General features: G+C 38.3%; 1 protein-coding gene across 1 annotated transcript in view; it reads left to right on the plus strand.

Annotated features, from left to right (window-relative positions):
- The window catches only part of PREX2 (phosphatidylinositol-3,4,5-trisphosphate dependent Rac exchange factor 2), a 283,206-nt gene that overhangs the window by 213,312 nt on the left and 50,192 nt on the right, over positions 1 to 19,702 (plus strand). The window contains exons 35-36 of the mRNA XM_066266273.1: positions 3,707 to 3,850; positions 12,021 to 12,135. Coding sequence (XP_066122370.1) covers positions 3,707 to 3,850; positions 12,021 to 12,135 — 259 coding nt within the window. The remainder of the gene's footprint in view (positions 1 to 3,706; positions 3,851 to 12,020; positions 12,136 to 19,702) is intronic.

Consider the following 19,702-nt stretch of genomic DNA (forward strand, 5'->3'; position numbering starts at 1 on the left):
CAAATGCTTCCTTCATATATTTTCCTTTCAGTAGTATTATTTTCTTGATAATACCATGATTGGCTACATTGGTGCCAAAGAGTAAAGAGATGGGATATGACAAAATTAAGTTTATATGAAAGACTGTGTATGAAAGGGGAGCTGAAGATACCAATATTTATTTATTTATTTATTTATTATTATTTTTTAAATTTTTATTAATGTTAATGGGATGACATTAATAAATCAGGGTACATATATTCAAAGAAAACATGTCTAGGTTATCTTGTCATTAAATTATGTTGCATACCCCTCGCCCAGAGTCAGATTGTCCTCCGTCACCCTCTATCTAGTTTTCTTTATGCCCCTCCCCCTCACCCTAACTCTCTCCCTCCCTCCCTCCCTCCCTCCCTCCTGCGTCCTCCCTCCCCCCACCCCTGGTAACCACCACACTCTTGTGCATGTCTCTTAGTCTTGTCTTTATGTTCCACCAATGTATGGAATCATGTAGTTCTTGTTTTTTTCTGATTTACTTATTTCACTCCATATAATGTTATCAAGATCCCACCATTTTGCTGTAAATGATCTGATGTCATCATTTCTTATGGCTGAGTAGTATTCCATAGTGTATATGTGCCACATCTTCTTTATCCAGTCTTCTATTGAAGGGCTTTTTGGTTGTTTCCATGTCTTGGCCACTGTGAACAGTGCTGCAATGAACATGGGGCTACATGTGTCTTCACGTATCAATGTTTCTGAGGTTTTGGGGTATATACCCAGTAGAGGGATTGCTGGGTCATAAGGTAGTTCTATTTGCAGTTTTTTGAGGAACCACCATACTTTCCTCCATAATGGTTGTACTACTTTACAGCCCCACCAACAGTGGATGAGAGTTCCCTTTTCTCCGCAGCCATTTCTCTCCAACATTTGCTATTATCCGTCTTGTTGATAATAGCTAATCTAACAGGGGTGAGGTGGTATCTCATTGCAGTTTTGATTTGCATTTCTCTAATAACTAATGAAGCTGAGCATCTTTTCATGTATCTGTTGGCCATTTGTATTTCTTCCTGGGAGAAGTGTCTGTTCATGTCCTCTTCCCAGTTTTTTATTGGATTGTTTGCTTGTTTGTTTTTGAGTTTTATGAGTTCTTTGTAAATTTTGGATATTAGGCCCTTATCTGAGCTGTTGTTTGAAAATAACATTTCCCATTTAGTTGGCTGTCTGTTTATTTTGATATCAGTTTCTCTTGCTGAGCAAAAACTTTTTATTCTGATGTAGTCCCATTCATTTATCTTTGCCTTCACTTCTCTTGCCATTGGAGTCAAGTTCATAAAATGTTCTTTAAAACCCAGGTCCATGAGTTTAGTACCTATGTCTTCTTCTATGTACTTTATTGTTTCAGGTCTGATATTGAGGTCTTTGATCCATTTTGAATTAATTTTAGTACACAGGGACAGGCTGTAGTCGAGTTTCATTCTTTTGCATGTGGCTTTCCAGTTTTCCCAACACCATTTGTTGAAGAGGCTTTCTTTTCTCCATTGTGTGTTGTTGGCCCCTTTATCAAAGATTATTTGACCATATATATGTGGTTTTATTTCTGGGCTTTCTATTCTGTTCCATTGGTCTGAGTGTCTATTTTTCTGCCAATACCATGCTGTTTTGATTATCGTGGCCCTATAATATAGTTTGAAATCAGGTATTGTAATGCCCCCAGCTTCATTCTTTTTCCTTAGGATTGCTTTGGCTATTCGGGGTTTTTTATAGTTCCATATAAATCGGATGATTTTTTGTTCCATTTCTTTAAAAAATGTCATAGGAATTTTGATGGGAATTGCATTAAATTTATATATTGCTTTGGGTAATATGGCCATTTTAATTATATTTATTCTTCCTATCCAAGAACAAGGAATATTTTTTCATCTCATTGTGTCTTTTTCTACTTCTCTTAACAATGCCTTGTAGTTTTCGTTATATAGGTCTTTTACATTCTTTGTTATGTTTATTCCTAAGTATTTTATTTTTTTTTGTTGCAATCGTGAAGGGGATTTTTTTTTGAGTTCGTTTTCTAATATTTCATTGTTGGCATATAGAAAGGCTATGGACTTTTGTATGTTAATTTTGATACCAATATTTAAAATAAAATATATAAATGTATTTTCTTTGGTGTCCATGCATCTTTTTTTTTTTCTTCATTTTAGAATCAGGAAACAAATACAAGAATTTTCCCAATCATTAAAATGTAGTTAATTTCCAACTCTTTTTTTTTTTTTTTTTGTATTTTTCTGAAGCTGGAAACAGGGAGAGACAGTCAGACAGACTCCCGCATGCGCCCGACAGGGATCCACCCGGCACGCCCTCCAGGGGCGACGCTCTACCCACCAGGGGGCGATGCTCTGCCCCTCTGGGACGTCGCTCTGCCGCGACCAGAGCCACTCTAGCGCCTGGGGCAGAGGCCAAGGAGCCATCCCCAGCGCCCGGGCCATCTTTGCTCCAATGGAGCCTTGGCTGCGGGAGGGGAAGAGAGAGACAGAGAGGAAGGAGGGGCTGGGGGTGGAGAAGCAAATGGGCGCTTCTCCTGTGTGCCCTGGCCGGGAATCGAACCCGGGTACCCCGCACGCCAGGCCGATGCTCTACCGCTGAGCCAACCGGCCAGGGCCAATTTCCAACTCTTTACCTGAGAAATGTATTTGTTTTTTTTCCTAAACCAAAATCCTTTGTCTCCCTTAAGAAAAAGAAACTACGCATTATTAGTATATGCATAAAAGAGACTTGTAGATGTTAAAACAGTGCTTCTATTGATAAGTAGAATTGCATACATTTCATAAGAAATTTGGAATCTGTTATTAATGGTATTTAATCTTGGACTCTACTTTTATAAACAGTTTTAGTTCAGAAAGCAGATTAGAAATAAGATATATTGAGTCAAGGACATATATCAAATGCCTGTTAAATTTTGGCCTTGTTTTTTAACTGGTAAATGTGACTATTCTAGCTTTTAAGAAAGATTTTACATTTCTTTTTAAATTATGTGGACATTATTTGTCATGGTGAAGTAGCATGAAATGAAGAGGATTTATGACAATGTTGTACAGTATTTTACCTTTTAGAATTAGTTGGTGGTTGGTTTTCTGGGTTTTTTTTTTTTTTCATTTTTAGGGGGGTTTTTTTGGTAAGTAAATTTAGGATATTTGAAAAAAGCTGAAAGAATTTGGACAGATAATTTCTAATCACTGTTGGACATTCACAGAGATAATCTAGTTTTGATCTGGGGCTCAGGGAGTGGAACTTGCAAAACCCGTGCTGGTTTTGATAATGGCTGCCATATACTCAATTCCTTGCACATTGCTTACGAAGTGTACTCCATGGAGTCATCTTGACTAAAATATGAATGAGGCAGTGGCCCTGGGAGATATGATTCCAAACCACATGTAGCTTAACTTCTCATTTCGTTAAGTGAGACATCTGGTGTGTCAAAGTGAAACAAGGTTTCCTCTTACGGGATTTTATATACACTACAGTAATAAATCTATTGCTTTGGCTAATGAGAATCTGATTTATAGTCTTTCCCTGAATAGCACTGCAAGTATGTGTAACCTGAACTTGATAAACATGGATACTTTTGAGATATTTAGTTTCTGGTAATTTTCAGGATTCTTCTTAAAGGTCAACAAATGTCTTAACAATATCCTGATTTTTGGAAATACTATAACATGAAATATCATTTTAGATGTTCCTCTGACATACCAAGTGGAAGGAAGCCGGCAAGCTCTGAAAGTTTACTTCTACATCGATAGTTATCATTTTGAACAGCTGCCTCAACGGTTGAAAAATGGAGGAGGGTTTAAAATTCATACTGTTCTTTTTGCACAAGGTAAACTGCTCCCTTTTTATATTTCACACACCTAAATTGTTTTATCTTAATCAAGTTTTAAAAATGAATTTAATTGTAAACATCATCATGTTTTTTTCTGTTGTTGTTAATTGAAAAATTCCTGCATATTGCCTGGGTAATACATTTACTTTTGGGAATGTTTGTTAAAGAAAGAATCACAGATGGTTTAAATATTTATAAGAGAAAATCACAGTATTATTTATAATGGAGAAACAAGACACAAATGGTTGAAATACACAAAGATAAGTTAATGTGGCTTAAATAAATGATGGTAGAGCCATTAAAATTGTATGATTAAAAATATATTATGAGATAGAAAAAGGGTGACAGTATATGTGAGGATTATGAAAAAGAATTTATATTATAGTCTCAATTATGTCATCCATGTAGATATGTATACACTTATCTATCTATACTTATGTGTGTATATGTATACTTATGTATGTATAGTGCTTTCAATATAATTGGGTTATTAATGGTGATATTTTATTCTTTGGGTTTGTCTATATTATGTATATTTTATCAATAAAAATGTATTCCTTTTATAAATAAAAATAATGAGCAGTGAGTATCAACTACAACAGAAAAAATGAAAACTAACATGAGTGAAACAATTTGTGCCATGAACTGGTTTCCAAGATCTTTTTTGGTTTTGGGGTCATAAATGCTGCTGTGAAAAGATCAGAAGTCCAGATTCTTGTGTCATTTCTGCTAGGCTATGCCTTTAAAAAAAAAATTCATCCTGTAGTCGCAAGATTCTATCAATTTTTTGAGTGGTACCACAGAGTGTTTCATTTAGTTATTCTTTTGAGTTTTCAAGGCCTGCATTGGTTTTGCTGTGGAATTTTTATAGTCTAATAAAAATGAGAAAAGTAGAGGCATAAAATCTGCCTCTGTAACTGAAGGACAGGCATATGAAATATAAATTCACTACCAAGTGAAAATTCTGCTTGTACCAAATGCATATTATTTTAATTGTAAAAGATAAGTTACCTTTCCTTCAATTACCACTGTTGAAAAGCAGTGATCATCGTGATCAGATTCTTGACAAGAATACATTTAAATAAAGGAAAATTTCAGTGGAAAGAAGACCTTTGGCCCTGGCTGGTTGGCTCAGTGGTGGAGCATCGACCCGGCGTGTGAAAGTCCTGGGTTTGATTCCCAGCCAGGGCACACAAGAGAAGTGCCCATCTGCTTCTTTCACCCTTCTTCCTCTCCTTTCTCTCTATTTTTCTCTTCCTGTCTCGTAGCCAAGGCTCCATGGGGACAGAGTTGACCGAGCACTGAGGATGGCTCCATGGCTTCTACCTCAGGCACTAGAACGGCTCCAGTTGAAGTGGAGCAATACCCCAGAAGGGTGGAGCATCACCCTCTTATGGGCATGCCAGGTGGATCCCGTTCAGGCAGATCCTGGTCGGGCACATGCAGGAGTCTGTCTGTCTGACCCCCACCCCCACACCCCGCGCAGCTTCTCACTTCAGAAAAATAAAAAAAATAAAAAAGATCTTAGGAGTTATTAGAAGGTATTCCCTCCCTCCCTCCCTCCCTCCCTCCCTCCCTCCCTCCCTCCCTCTCTCTCTTTTTCTTTCTTTCTTTTTCTTTACTTTTTTCTTTTTTTGAGGACTGTAGTAAGACCCATAAAGTTAATACAAATTTCTGTAATGAGAAGGAATTCAAAAAAAACTGAGCAAAAATAGACCTTTGGCCCTATAAGTGAATAGTTTAGCTTACAATGTAAAAAAGCCATTGTAGAGATGTGGTTTTAGAAGAGAGGGAGGGATGTTGGTCTAGAATGTTAAAAGAAGTTAAAGCCTCTTCCCTTCTTTTCCTTTATTTGTCTCTTTTTAAAAAATAGGTCTTTGAAATCATTACTTAGATGACAGATGGTGTTAAGCATCTTTTCTAAAAAAAAAAAAAAATTACATGTGAGACATAGAAGCCTTAAATAGCTGAATATTCCTACCCAGCAGTAAATGACATAGGAAAAAGATTACTTTGCAAGTCACCTCTATTTTATAATTGTGGCTAAAACAAATTTAAAAAGAGTCCCTAACTATATATTATTTCAGTAAGTATGATATCACTTTTAAAATGTAATTTTAAGAAAAACTACAGCAAACGTTAGTTTTAGTATTCACCCAGCACTGTAAAATGATAAATGAATTGAATTACCAACTGGGAAAATAGTTCTACAGTTGAAGTCACAGATAGGGAGAGAAGACTGGAAAAACAGTTTGTCCCATTAAAAAGCTATCCTTGATAAAGTAGTTTATAGAAAGAGCTTGCAGAAGTTCCTCTGCATTGATAAAACTCCCATGAGGAAACATTAGTAGTCTCAGTCCTCGTCAGATGTAGGGAAACACAATAAAAGCAGCCCTAGTTTGAGTGGAGATTACCATCTCATAATAGAAAGTAATAGTAAGTGGAAGAGATTCCAAATGGAGCCTATTCTGGGATGAACGTTTATTTAGTTTTATGTTTACATGCATAGATGGGTCTTTGCGAGCAAATAAAACATAGAACTGTTAGATGAATTGGCCAATTTCCTGGGAAATTTATTAAAGTCAGCCCTCTGAAAGTTGTGTGTGGTACCCTATACACACAGAACAGGAAGTGAAGGAACTGCCTTCTTTCCAGTTTTCTTGCTAGAATGAGTCCTTGGGCAGAGGAGGGTACACTCCTTGATGGGGCACCCTGCAGAGATGGGACTAGGGTTGGAGGCAAGAGGGGACATGTGAGGGAACATGTATTGCTGAAAATCAGAGCTGCCGAACAGGATTCCAGGCAGACAAAACAAGTGATACAGGTGTCTAAGATAAAGACCACAGAGACCATCAGGAGAGTCCGCACAACGCATTACCAAAATGGTTGAAAGTAAAGATCATGCTAAAGCAATCTTCTATAAGTGCTTCCTACAGGTCAGAGAATTAATCCTGTTAGGCTAGCCTTAGTTGAGACAAAGGAAGTAAAAAGATGGGAGTAAAGGAGGTTATTCAGGGTCACTTCTCCACCTGCTTTTTACTGGCTCATTATCATGCTGGCCGTGTATTAGTCACCATGGAAGGTTTTAGAAAATAACACAAAGAATTAAAAATGAACTAAAAAGAAAAAGAAAATACCAATGCCTGATCCCATACCAAACCAATTACATAAGAATCTTGGGGATGTGGGGCCCAAATACCAGTATATTTTAGCAGCATTCCAGGAGATTCTGAATGTCCCCTGGGAATGAGAAAGCACAGGTCTGTGGGGATTATGAAACACTGCACAATTATCCAGTTAATATTTGCTTAAATAGAATAACCCATTTTACAAATGTTTAACACATATTCTGGGGAGCTGGTATAAGGGGGCTGGACCTTTTGCATATGCTTTATTAGGTCATTAGGATGTGGGCTTCCCCCAAAGGAAATGTGATTAATAAAGTTTTCCAGCAAAGGCTGAAGATGCCTTAGAGCAGTGGTCCCCAACATTTTTTGGGCCACGGACCAGTTTAATGTCAGAAAATATTTTCACGGACCGGCCTTTAGGGTGGGACAGATAAATGCACAAAATAAAATCATGCAACCGGCGTAAAAACTGTGGTATTTTTAAATATAATTGTCGAACTTACGAGACAAGCATCAAGAGTGAGTCTTAGACAGATGTAACAGAGGGAATCTGGTCATTTTTTAAAAATAAAATATTCAGACTTAAATATAAATAAAACAGAAATAATGTAAGTTATTTATTCTTTCTCTGTGGACTGGTACCAAATAGCCCACGGACCGGTACTGGTCCTTGGCCCAAGGGTTGGGGACCACTGCCTTAGAGAGCTAACAGCTGAGGATATCTTCTGGCCGTCACAGCAGCTGGGCAACAAGCCCATCATTTCTGAAAGGGAATCTGATTTGGTAATGTTTAGAGCATAGTCCACATCTCGCACCCTCAGATCCATTCCTTTTTAGGATTGGAGGCATGTCCTTCATGACTGATGGGCCTCTCTTCCTGGGAGGTAATTTAGAAGAAACATGTTAATGGGACAAGCTATAGTCCTTTTGCTACAGCTGGTCTTGGCTGCAGTAGATCATTTTTTCTCTTCAGCTGTCCATTGTAGATTAGCCTTGTTCTCAACCTGAACATCTATCTGCTGGTCTCCATGGCATGACAAAGACCTTCATCCCTGCCGGGCCTGATCCCCTGGTCACTATGCTCTTCTCAGATCAAGGTCTGTGCAGGTGTCCAATCACCATCAAAAATGGGCAAGGGAGTACCAAAAGGGAGTTGAGTTGATTACCTGGATGCCAAACACATTCCTCATTATGTTATAGTATCCTATTTCCTTATGATGATCAGGGTCCATTAGCCTTGCCAAGATGCTCTTTGCTCTTCTTGGCTGCTAATGCCTTGGCACAAGGAGCCTCAGTGCCCAGGTGGTAACAACAGCTTATAGTTCAGTGGAACTCCTGCTTTGTCTCCTAGGGAAAAAGTGCCCCTTTGGGGATCAGGACCTTTACACCCACATAGACAGAGTTTCAGGAATGGAAAGCACATGTTTCTCAAGTGACGCACTGGCACTGAATTTGTGTTAGTTTCCCACAGATGTCACAATAAATGACCACAAACTGAGTGGGTTAAAACAACAGAAATCTATTCTTGAGGCTACAATTCTGAAATAAAGATGTCTCATAGAATGAGAATTAAGGTAACCAGACAAGAAAATGCTAAGGAGAGGCCAAATTTTAAAGTTTGGACATTATTATATATTTAACCTACTTTTCTGAGAATAGAAATCTGATTTGATAAAACATCATTCTATTTTCTTCTTTTAAAAACAATATATACCCAACCTATGGACCTAAATAGGGAATGTGGTTCTTCTTCCTCTTCTTTGTGATACCAAGTTTACCTTTTTAAATATAGAACTCATCTTTTTTTGTTCATTTGCCCACAACATCATACAGGTACCATAAGATCTTGCTGAGACTCTTGACAAAATTATTAGACTCTCTTTAAAAATCTGTTTTTACATAATTGTAAATTTTAACTGTTGTTAATTTGGAAAAATTGTCAAAAATATGAATTTGTATTTATATTATAACCAACTTTTAGAGCAGGATTGGACATTCCAGTTAAAGTTGAGCCATTAAGACTTTTTTTGTATGTGTGTGAGACAGAGACAGAGACAGAGAGGGAAAGATAGGGACAGATAGGGACAGACAGGCAGGAAGGGAGAGAGAGAGATGAGAAGCATCAATTCTTAGTTGCAAGTCCTTAGTTGTTCATTGATTGCTTTCTCTTATGTGCCTTGACCGGGGAGAGGGGGGCTACAGCGGAGTGAGTGTCCCATTGCTCAAGCCAGCAACCTTGGGGCTCAAGCCTCAATCCAGTGACCTTGGGCTTCAAGCCAGTGACCATAGGGCCATGTCTGTGATCCCACACTCAAGCTAGCAACCCAGCTCTCAAGCCAGATGAGCCTGTTCTTAAGCCAGTGACCTCAGGGTTCCTAACCTGGATCCCCCGTGTCCCAGTCCATTGCTCTATTCACTGCGCCACCGCCTGGTCAGGCAAGCTATCAAGACTTTTGTAAGAATTAGATCCCAGAAGTTTTCTTCTTTCCCTTCCATCTCCCCTACTCCATCCACCCTTGCTTCTTCCTAGTGTTTTTCCAGTCTTTCTGATCTTACATCACAAATTGAAGTGTCCTTGTATAGACCCTCCTCTCAATTCCCAAAATTTACTGTTTGGCTAAGCACACTGTACATAATCTATATGTCTTGGTAATTAGATAATGCCCACAGGGCATTGGGCATGTTGCCTAGTACACAAAACACGTGCAGTAAATGATTAAGAGTAGTCATAGGCTTCCATAATACTATTAGTTAACTCAGTTCTTTTTCAAGAACCATAATTAGTAGGTACTCTTATTTTCCATTTCACAAATGAGGAACCTGAAGATCTCAGGTATTAATGAACATGCCCAAGGTCACACAGCTACTAAGGAACAGAAGTGGTGGTTTCACTCCAGTGCAAGGAGTCTCATTATTAGCTTTACAACTAGTGTGAGGAATCCACATCGAAGCATGACTGTTGATAGATTGATTCCTCCTGTAATATTTGCTTTTCACAAATAAACATCCTGTTAATGAAAGTGAATATGACGTGTATTTGTAGATTGATTTTTCAGGAAGACTTATTTTTATTTCTGATGTGTATTCAGAACCAGAAACTTGCTGAACCGGTGAAAATCCTCTAATTAATGCAAAAGTCTTAAGGAATTAACAAATAAATAATCACCAAAACAAGCTCACAAATTTTATTTCCTACATCCAAGTAAATGGAGTGGGCTTTCTCTCAAATTTTGTACAAATGCTTTTCTTAATTATTGGCCTAAAATTCCATTTAAAAACTTTCAAATTTAGTAGTCCTCTAAAATTTTTATCATTTCTTTAACACACTAGAAATCTGACTAGTTCAGAATACAACACAGCTAAAGTTAGCAGCAACTTTCTTTTTTTTGCCCCCAAAATTGTGATGAGTTTTTGTCAATATGAGGAATCCTTATTATTTCATTTAGAAACTATTGTATTTAGAAGTTTTGAAAGAAGATTAATTTTTTAATCAATTTTGAAATCGTCTGCTGGGAGAAACCATTTATGTTGGACCAGGTTCATTTCAATGCCATTCTTTTTGTTGGCAATCTCTCCATAGGCAGTCTTGTACTTCTGGGCAATTCTATGTGGTTAATTTACCCTCCAAAAAGGTTAAAAATATCACCGCATAAAGTTATAAAGAAAAGAGCCACTCAACCAAAAATGTTAGTTAAGGAGGAAGTCCATATTAATCAAAGGACTTTTTTTTTTTTTTTTTTTTCTGAAGCTGGAAATGGGGAGAGACAGTCAGACAGACTCCCGCATGCGCCCGACCGGGATCCACCTGGCGCGCCCACCAGGGGCGACGCTCTGCCCACCAGGGGGCGATGCTCTGCCCCTCCGGGGCGTCACTCTGCCGCGACCAGAGCCACTCTAGCGTCTGGGGCAGCGGCCAAGGAGCCATCCCCAGCGCCCAGGCCATCTTTGCTCTAATGTAGCCTTGGCTGCTGGAGGGGAAGAGAGAGACAGAGAGGAAGGAGGGGGTGGGGGTGGAGAAGTAAATGGGCACTTCTCCTATGTGCCCTGGCCGGGAATCGAACCCGGGTCCCCCGCGTGCCAGGCCAATGCTCTACCGCTGAGCCAACCGGCCAGGGCCAATCAAAGGACTTTTTAAATTAATAAAAGACATTTTTTAACTAAATTTTTTTTATTATTAATATTAAGTGAGAGGCAGGGAGGCAGGGAGACAGAATCTCGCATGCACCCCAACCAAGATACACCTGGCAAGCCCCCTGTGGGGCGATGTTCTGCCCATCTGGGGCCATTACTCCACTGCTCTGCAACCAAGCTATTTTAGCACCTGAGGTGAGGCCATGGTACCATCCTCAGTGCCCAGGGCCAACTTGCTTGAATGAGCCATGGCTACAGGAAGGGAAGAGGGGGGCGTGGGAGGAAGGGTAGAGAAGCAGATGGTCGCTTCTTCTGTGTGCCCTGACTGGGAATTGAACTCGAGACTTCAACATGCCAGGCCAATGCTCTACTGCTGAGCCAATCGGCCAGGGCCTTTTAACTAAATTTACTGACCATTGTAGTAAAGATAGTATTTTTAGATTTTACTTTATATTTCTTATTTATTGTACTAATATTTCATAATTGAATTGCAGCTATAAGAGAATGTGAATAAACATGGTGAGCAACAATTTCAATATGTTTTGCTTTTATGTATGTTTATATATAGTTCTGCCTCTCATACATATGCATGTGTTTATACATGTATATATATCTTTGTATATTAATAATATATATTAGTTTGAGTTTAGCTTCACAAAGAACATATATAAAATAGGAGATGGTTTAAATGAGAAATTACCTTTTCCTACTTAACAGAGAATCAACAAATGTTTGCTATTTATTATGAGAGCAGAAGAATGATTTTTATTTATTACTGGTCTGGTAAAAGATAGTTTCTTACATACATGGTCATATTGGTGCTATTTAATACATTTACTAATAATAAGATTACAGGAAATGTGGAGAAACTGAGTCATAAAGTCACAGACATTTACTTGTTTACACAGCACTGGAGAGCATGGAAGGGTATTACTACAGAGATAATGTTTCAGTGGAGGAATTTCAGGCCCAAATAAATGCAGCCTCGTTGGAAAAGGTCAAACAATACAACCAGAAGCTCAGGTATGTAATCATTCAATTTTTTTAAAAAAATTTCTATAGTTTGACAGGAGCAGAAAAATAGAGTTTTTGACATTATTATGTTAGCCGATTCATGATATTTCTTTTGATATAAGGTCCTCTATTTAGGATTTAAGATTTCAAGTATTCTAATGGGTACTGTTTGTCAGAATAAAATAGAAAAAATGAAACTTTTTCTGCTGTTTTTTTTAATTGAATTTATTGGAACAACATTGGTTTGCAAAACCTTAGGGGTTTCAAATGTACTACTCAACAAACCACCATCTTCCTACCACATCATGTGTCTCTGTCCCTAACAAGGTCTCTTTCTGTGCCCTCCCGCTTTGTCCACCTCCACCAAAACTCCATCCCCTTGCCCTCTGTCACCACACTGTTGACCATGTCTATGTGTTATGTGTATATGTTTTTTAGTTAATCCCTTCACCTTCTTTTATGCAGTCCCCCACCCTCTCCCCTCTGACAGCTGTCCATCTGTTCCATGTATCCATGGCTCTGTTTCTATTTTGTTCATAAGTTTATTTTGTTCATTAGATTCCAAGTGAGATCATATGATATTTGTCTTTGACTGGCTCATTTGTTTCAATTTCTGTTGAAGATCAAGGGATTAAATATTTATAGTAGTAAACCATTTCCTGGAGAAAAAGCATTGATGTACAGTGGTGTCCCCTAGAACAGTGGTCCCCAACCTTTTTAGGGGACCACAGACCGGTTTAATGTCAGAAAATATTTTCACGGACCGACCTTTAGGGTGGGACAGATAAATGTATCACGTGACCGAGACAAGCGTCAAGAGTGAGTCTTAGATGGATGTAACAGAGGGAATCTGGTCATTTTTAAAAAATAAAACATCGTTCAGACTTAAATATAAATAAAATGGAAATAATGTAAGTAATTTATTCTTTCTCTGTGGACCAGTACCAAATGGCCCACGGACTGGTACCGGTCCACGGCCCAGGGCTTGGGGACCACTGCCCTAGAAGGCTCGTGGATTAAGGGTAGAATAGTTTTCTTTATGTACCATTAAACAGTTGACACCTTCACACACAGAGATGTTTATCATGGAAGATATTATAACACATGTACTTGGTAATGGGGAAAATATCTAGTTTCAAATACATATGATGTTAATGTTTGCATTTTACTTTCTTCCCGCTAAAAATAATGTCACTGGTACAATGATCAATGGCAGAGAAAATTAACCACAATAAGTGTTATAAATCAGCAGCTTTGATTTTCAACAAATTATTAGCATACACATTTCCCTCTTATGTTACTCTGCTAACAGATTGCCTTTTAAAATTACTAACAGATTACAGTTTTTATTTTTAAAAGAAAATATTGTTTTTCAACCTTAAGCCCTAATAACTCAAAAATACTATTGTGACATTATTTTGGTTTTGTCCTCAATATAGATAAACTGTGAAGATAATTCATAAAATTCCTGACATGAAGTGGGTATTGGTTCTTGTGGTTGTGACCAACAGGTAGCCTTTCTTTCACTAAAAATACTTTGTCTCCCTAACCCAGACCTACACAAACCTGCCTCTTTTCCTAGGTTTTTAAACTTCTTTCCAGCATTTTATCATCCTCTGAAGCTCTAGCCTCAGAGCCCCCAATATCTTTTTGACTCCTCATTTTCTCCTCCTAAAATGCAGTTGCAAAGCCTGATGACTGTTGTGTCTCCAAGGCTGCCCCAGTTTCACTACTTTGTCTAGATCACTATGTCTCAAAAGCGTGGGATATGCTGACTCCTTTCACAGGAAAAAATGTTTATTCTGAACTTTTAACCATTTTGTTCAACCTTATGACAATTTCAGCACTGAGTACTGTCTTCACAAAATGAAAGTTTTGCCTGCATAACTGATAAAATATATTCTTAAGGTATCTTTCAAATAAGGACACAAAATTAAAGCACTTGTGTAGAACACAAAGGCCCTCAGAATATGTCCCTGGAATCCTGTTTGAGGGAATAGTTCTAGAGTAGACCGTTGCTATTGCACCTAGCTAATCTTTCTCTAAGAACCAGTGTTTAGCTCCTCAGGATTTTGCTTCAAGATAGTAACTTTAAACCGCATCTCACCATCAGTCTCTTTCCCAGAGCATGTGTTGATTTACTATTGATTCCAGAGGAGTCACAAGCTGCTTGGTATGGCGGTCAAGGTCTTTCGTGACTCGACCCGAGATTTCTCCGCACTGCCCCTGCACCTGCTGTGCTGTCTCACCTCGTTTCTGATCACGCCCTGTGCTCTCCTTCTTCCTTGACTTCTCACGATCATCTGCTTCTCCCGCCTCTGTTGATAAAACTACTATTCATATGTGTCAATGTTTAGCTCTAGTATAGTCTCCTTCATAGATCAGTTTTCTTTGATTACTGGGCGGGAATAAGGTGTGGGCATTCGATATTTTGGAAGTGCCCTGGGAGATTCTAATGTGCCGCTAGAATTGAAACCAATTCCCTAGTTCTGGGAGTTCTCAGAGGAGGAACCCCAGACTGGCAGCATCAGTGTCGCTGCGCACTTGTTAAAACTCTCCTGGGCGGCCCTGCGGTCTGCGGTCTGCGCGGCGGAGGCTGCCCCTTGGTTCTCGTGCGCACTCAAACTTCAGAACCACGGCCCTGTGCTGAATGAATGGCAGCTCGCTCTTGCAGTTTGTAATTTTACTTTATTTATGGCTGTTACAGAGTTCACTGTTTCTCTCTGAAGACAGATTATGTGTACAGATTTCTCACCATCTTTAATCTTTTTTTTGTAGTTTATACATATTTTTTAATTCTTTCAATTACAGTTTACTTCCAGTATTCTTTTGTATTAGTTTCAAGTGTACAACATAGTGTTTAGACAATATCTATTTTATAACGTGTTCCCCTGATATTTCCAGTACCTACCTGGCACCATACATGGTTATCACAGTATTATTGACTATATGCTGTACTTTACATCCCCACAACTTTTCTGGAACTACATACTAATCTGTACCTCAGGTCCTTCACCTCCTTATCCAGCCACCCAATCCCTCTCCCCTCTGACAACCATCAGTCTGTTTTCTGTATCTATGTATGAGACTTTCTGTTTTGTATGTTCATTATATTGTTCTTTGGAATCCACATAAAAGTGAAATTTATTCTTTCATAACCTGAGATGAGGAATAAGGTTATCTTGGTGTTTTCCATTGTGTTCATCAAAGTAATTTGCGTAAGAAGCCCTCCATAAATTTATCTTTCATTGTATCTGATTATTTTGGAGTAACTAGCAAAGGGAAGGGACGTGGCATAGCACTCACACTCTACCTCTATGTATCTTTTTTTCTCTAAACCCTCCCCCACAAATATAATGTCTATCTGTATATAGCATACATGACAATATGTTTAAGATTCTATATTAAGAAAACCAGCATGTGCATTAATTGCATGCTATCCTATAAGAAAACATTTTAATGTTTTTTTTTGTGGAGAAAATACAGGGAAAGATACATTAGAAGTATAGACTCCTCAGTATAAATTAGGCGCCCTTGTCAGGAATCATCTGCTGTTTATTCTACTTGCTACATGTTAGATTTTTATTTTTTACAAAGGAGACACCTTCTTCTTTACTTCCAATAATGCCTTCTCTTCCTGCTTATTTCTTGAATAAGGGTATTAATTTCTTCCTTAATTCTTCCTTTTACCTGTAACTAAAATCAGTCCAAAATTGCTCTTTGGCAATCTGTTCTTGGGTTTTGGAGCCTTCTTTAAAGGGACTCTTACTGTCCCTCTTTAAAAAATAGTCAGAGGTGTTGCTAGTTCCTCACATTTCTACAGCCCTTTTTAACATTTCCACTGAAAACCATTTCATTCTGGATATTAATTTGTTAATTAGACCTCAGAATAGGCCTTTATTCCTTTAGCCATATCACAAACAAACATAAATAAGTAAATAATTATTATTTTATTAGAAGATATTGTCTAAACTACAAGTTCCAGAAACCAAACTCAAACTGCATAAGTGAAATACTGTGTCGGCTTATCCATATAACTGGTATGTCCAGGGGTTGGGGCTGCTTCAGGCACAGCTGGATGCAGGACTACAGGTTTTCAAGATACTGTTTCTCTTCTGTCTCTTGGTACTACTTACCTCTCTGTGGGCTTCATTATTTTGGGGCAAGGTTGTTTCACATTTGGATAAGGATTAGTGCTAAGAGCCACTGTTGCATTCAAAGAAGAGAGAGCGCCCCCAGTAGTCCCCACTTCCCTCACTGAGGGCTCCAGTGAAGTCCTGAGGAGTCACTAGCCAGAGCCAAGTCATGTGCCCACTTGTGGTGAGTTGAGCATCACAGAGGACCAATGGACTGTCATAAAGAGTGCAGGGTGAGGATGTTTGACAGGCAAAAACATCGGATTCTATTCCTATTAAAAATTTTTCCAGAACAGCAAATAATAGGTGGAAATAATTTGCTACTTAACAGAAAAAAATAATGTTAACCATAATTCTTGCTAACTTTTAAGAACAAGTTAAGAGTCAGTAACAATGTTAGGTAAGTAATATGGATTATTTATTTAGCCAGGAAGTTCCATATTAATATTTCCTTTTTAAGAGAAACATACAAGTTTACTGGGTAATAAATGGTGAAACTTGAATTTAAATCAAAGACTTTTTTTCTCTTTAAAGTTTATACTTTTTGTGGTAGTTAGGCCATCTCGGTGGATGGAGTAAACATTGTACACTGAAAAGAATTTCTGTGTCACTAAGGTGTGGCATCAGACATTATCAGAGGTCCCCAGATGCTCTGATTCCGCACCCTCACTGAATCATGCACTCAGTGTTCATGAAGTTGTCATTCTTTGAGAATGGGAAAGACAACAACTGAACAAATAAATCCATAAAGTATTATAGATAGTGAAAAACACAATGAAGAAAATTAAAAACAAGTTGCTACGCTACAAGGTTGGTCATTTAACATGGGTAATTAGGGATGATTTAAATATTAGGTGGCATTTGAACAGAAGCCTGAATCACAAGAAGACAGCCTTGCCAGTCTGGGGGAAGAACTTTCCCAAAACAGTCAAGAGATCTGTACAGACCTTGGGAGTAAGCTTCTCATGTTTGAGAAAGACAAAGAATGCCAGAGGGATTGTAGCACATTGAGATAGATGATGCATGTTGTATGATATGTAGGACTGTAGGCCATTGGAGGGTGCAATGTAGAAGCCATTGGACAGTTTTTACTTTATTAACTTCTATTGCAAATAATATTCAAAATGGTTCAAGTTCTCACTAGGCAGAAATGCAGCAAGTAGAGGGCAACTGGCTGGTCTGACCACTCTTTCCCCAGTCTCTGTGGAAATACAGACCAGGCAGTACACCTGGGGCATCCTTGCCACCTGCCTCAGAGCCCCAACACTGGTGGTCTGAAGACAGCCTTGGGTAGTTGTTACCCTCCATGGACAACAGTAAGCCAGCAGAAATGTTGATAGCTATGTCTAAATATATCTTCCTGTTCCAAGGCACATAGAGTTCTTGATTGATTTTCCTTTGATTATTAAGATAAGAGTATATAAAGTGTTTAACTAAAAAATTCTAACCAAGAAACTCATGAGGGAGGGCATTTTTAGTCCCTACCTTCACCATCCTCAAACTATTCTCTTTCTCTTCCCCAGGCTTTCCTTTTTATTCATTCCCTCTGGACATGAGCCATCATCCCCATTAGCCTTGTTTGCTCCTGCCCTACATAAATGTACTTTATCATTACCAAACCCTTTTATTTTAATGCGTGCTGGGTATTGGCCAAAAGTACCACTGCCTGGTGACCAGTGAGATAAAATGTGATGTAACTGTGAACAGTATTCCTTGTCTTCAAGGACTCCTTTCAATTTGAGGGTTCTAGATTGTATTTTAAATACTATTTTTTATGATAAAGTCAACAGTAAAATAAAGCAGAAAAATCAGAAGGAAGCAAGTTACTGGGGTCATTTATTATTTTTGTGAAGTGACAGCTTCAGATGGAAACTTATTAGAGCTTACGATTTGGGGTATCTACATGTAAATTCATCATCCTTACAGAAGGAAAACAAGGAAATTATTCAAAGCATCTATTCTCTTAAAGTATGCTTGGTGGATACGAATGGCACTTTTTCTTTAAAAGGAAGTGTTTAAAAAGCTGAAATATATTTTGTATAACAAGTAGAAAGCTGATGGAGATTTTGTGTTCACAAGAAATGCTCCACAAATATCCATCTCAGAGCCATATGTTTTGAGCAATTTTTTCAGCTGAAATATGTCTGGCAGGAAGTTTTGGCTATTCTCATGATAGTGCCTCTATGAAATGTGTCATTTCTCTCTATTCTGAGGGGGGAAAATGTCAGTGCATGTGTCCTCCTGGCACGAGACAGATGTGAAGGATAGCATGGACTTGGTGTCTCTAAGGACAGTTACCAGAGTGAGAAAATAAAGACCAGGGGAACCTCAGCCCTCAGCCCTCATCTCCAGCCCCAGGCACACGTCCCCCTTAGAGCCTTCAACTCACAAAACATTGTTTCTCATTCTTTGTTTGGAGAGCAAACAGCAAACCCAACTGTAAAATAGAAAATCTCAGTTGTTCTATTGATGAGGAGCTGTGGAAACTACCTTAAATCAACAAGAGTATGGACTTAATAAAATCTGGGAGAGAGAATAAGAGAGACAGACAGAATGAAAGACCACTAATTAGAATGTAAATAATTCCTTTATCCTTCCATTGTTTTTCTTAGTAAAGCAGCTACATGATGGGCTTTCTTTTTAAATTAACTGGAAACATTCCAGATGCATATTTAGCTCTTTTATAGCAGTTTTATATTTATTTTCTAGCTTGTCTTTCAGGCAAATTCTGTTTCTTTATACCTTAAAATGCATTCATATTTCTGTTGCTCTAAGACAAGCTGTAAATTAAATGCTTATGTTCAATTTCTTTCTGTTTTCAGATTAGGAACAACAATTTTCTGAGTTATAAGTTTTGTTTTATATGAGCAGTGATTCTTCAATAGCAGGAGAAAATAACTAAGTTTACAACGAATTTGAATTAATTTATAATGCTTGATCATTTTCTATACTTCCTTCCTTTATGTGAAATGTGTAAAGGCTCTAACATATACATGTTATAAGTTATATTAAATGCCACATTTTCCCACAATGTGATAGTAAAAGAAGTACTGAATACTTATGTTTATTCCACCAATCCTGTATGCCCACCAAGTACCAGGGACAACGCTTCATGTTGGGGGCATCGCACTAGACAAGATTGCTACCTTATAAGAAAAGTTTTGCCAGTGGGTTATGATAAACATTAAACTATATTTTTTACTTACAATATGTAGCAATATGTGGAAAAATAACATAGGGAATGTGTGAGCTGCTAAGCATATGCCTAAGAAGGAAATCAACCTGAATTGGGGGCAGGATGGGGAGATAGTTGGAGGTACCAGGCATGGATGATTGGAGGAGTGTGACCTTCATGCAGAGTCCTGAAAGAGGAGTTGAGGTTACAGTGTTTAAGGGACAGGAAATGGGAGATGAAGGTGTGGTGTGGAGGGTATTTTCTG

Source organism: Saccopteryx bilineata, chromosome 3, assembly GCF_036850765.1.
Source record: "Saccopteryx bilineata isolate mSacBil1 chromosome 3, mSacBil1_pri_phased_curated, whole genome shotgun sequence".
Taxonomy (NCBI): Eukaryota; Metazoa; Chordata; class Mammalia; order Chiroptera; family Emballonuridae; genus Saccopteryx; species Saccopteryx bilineata.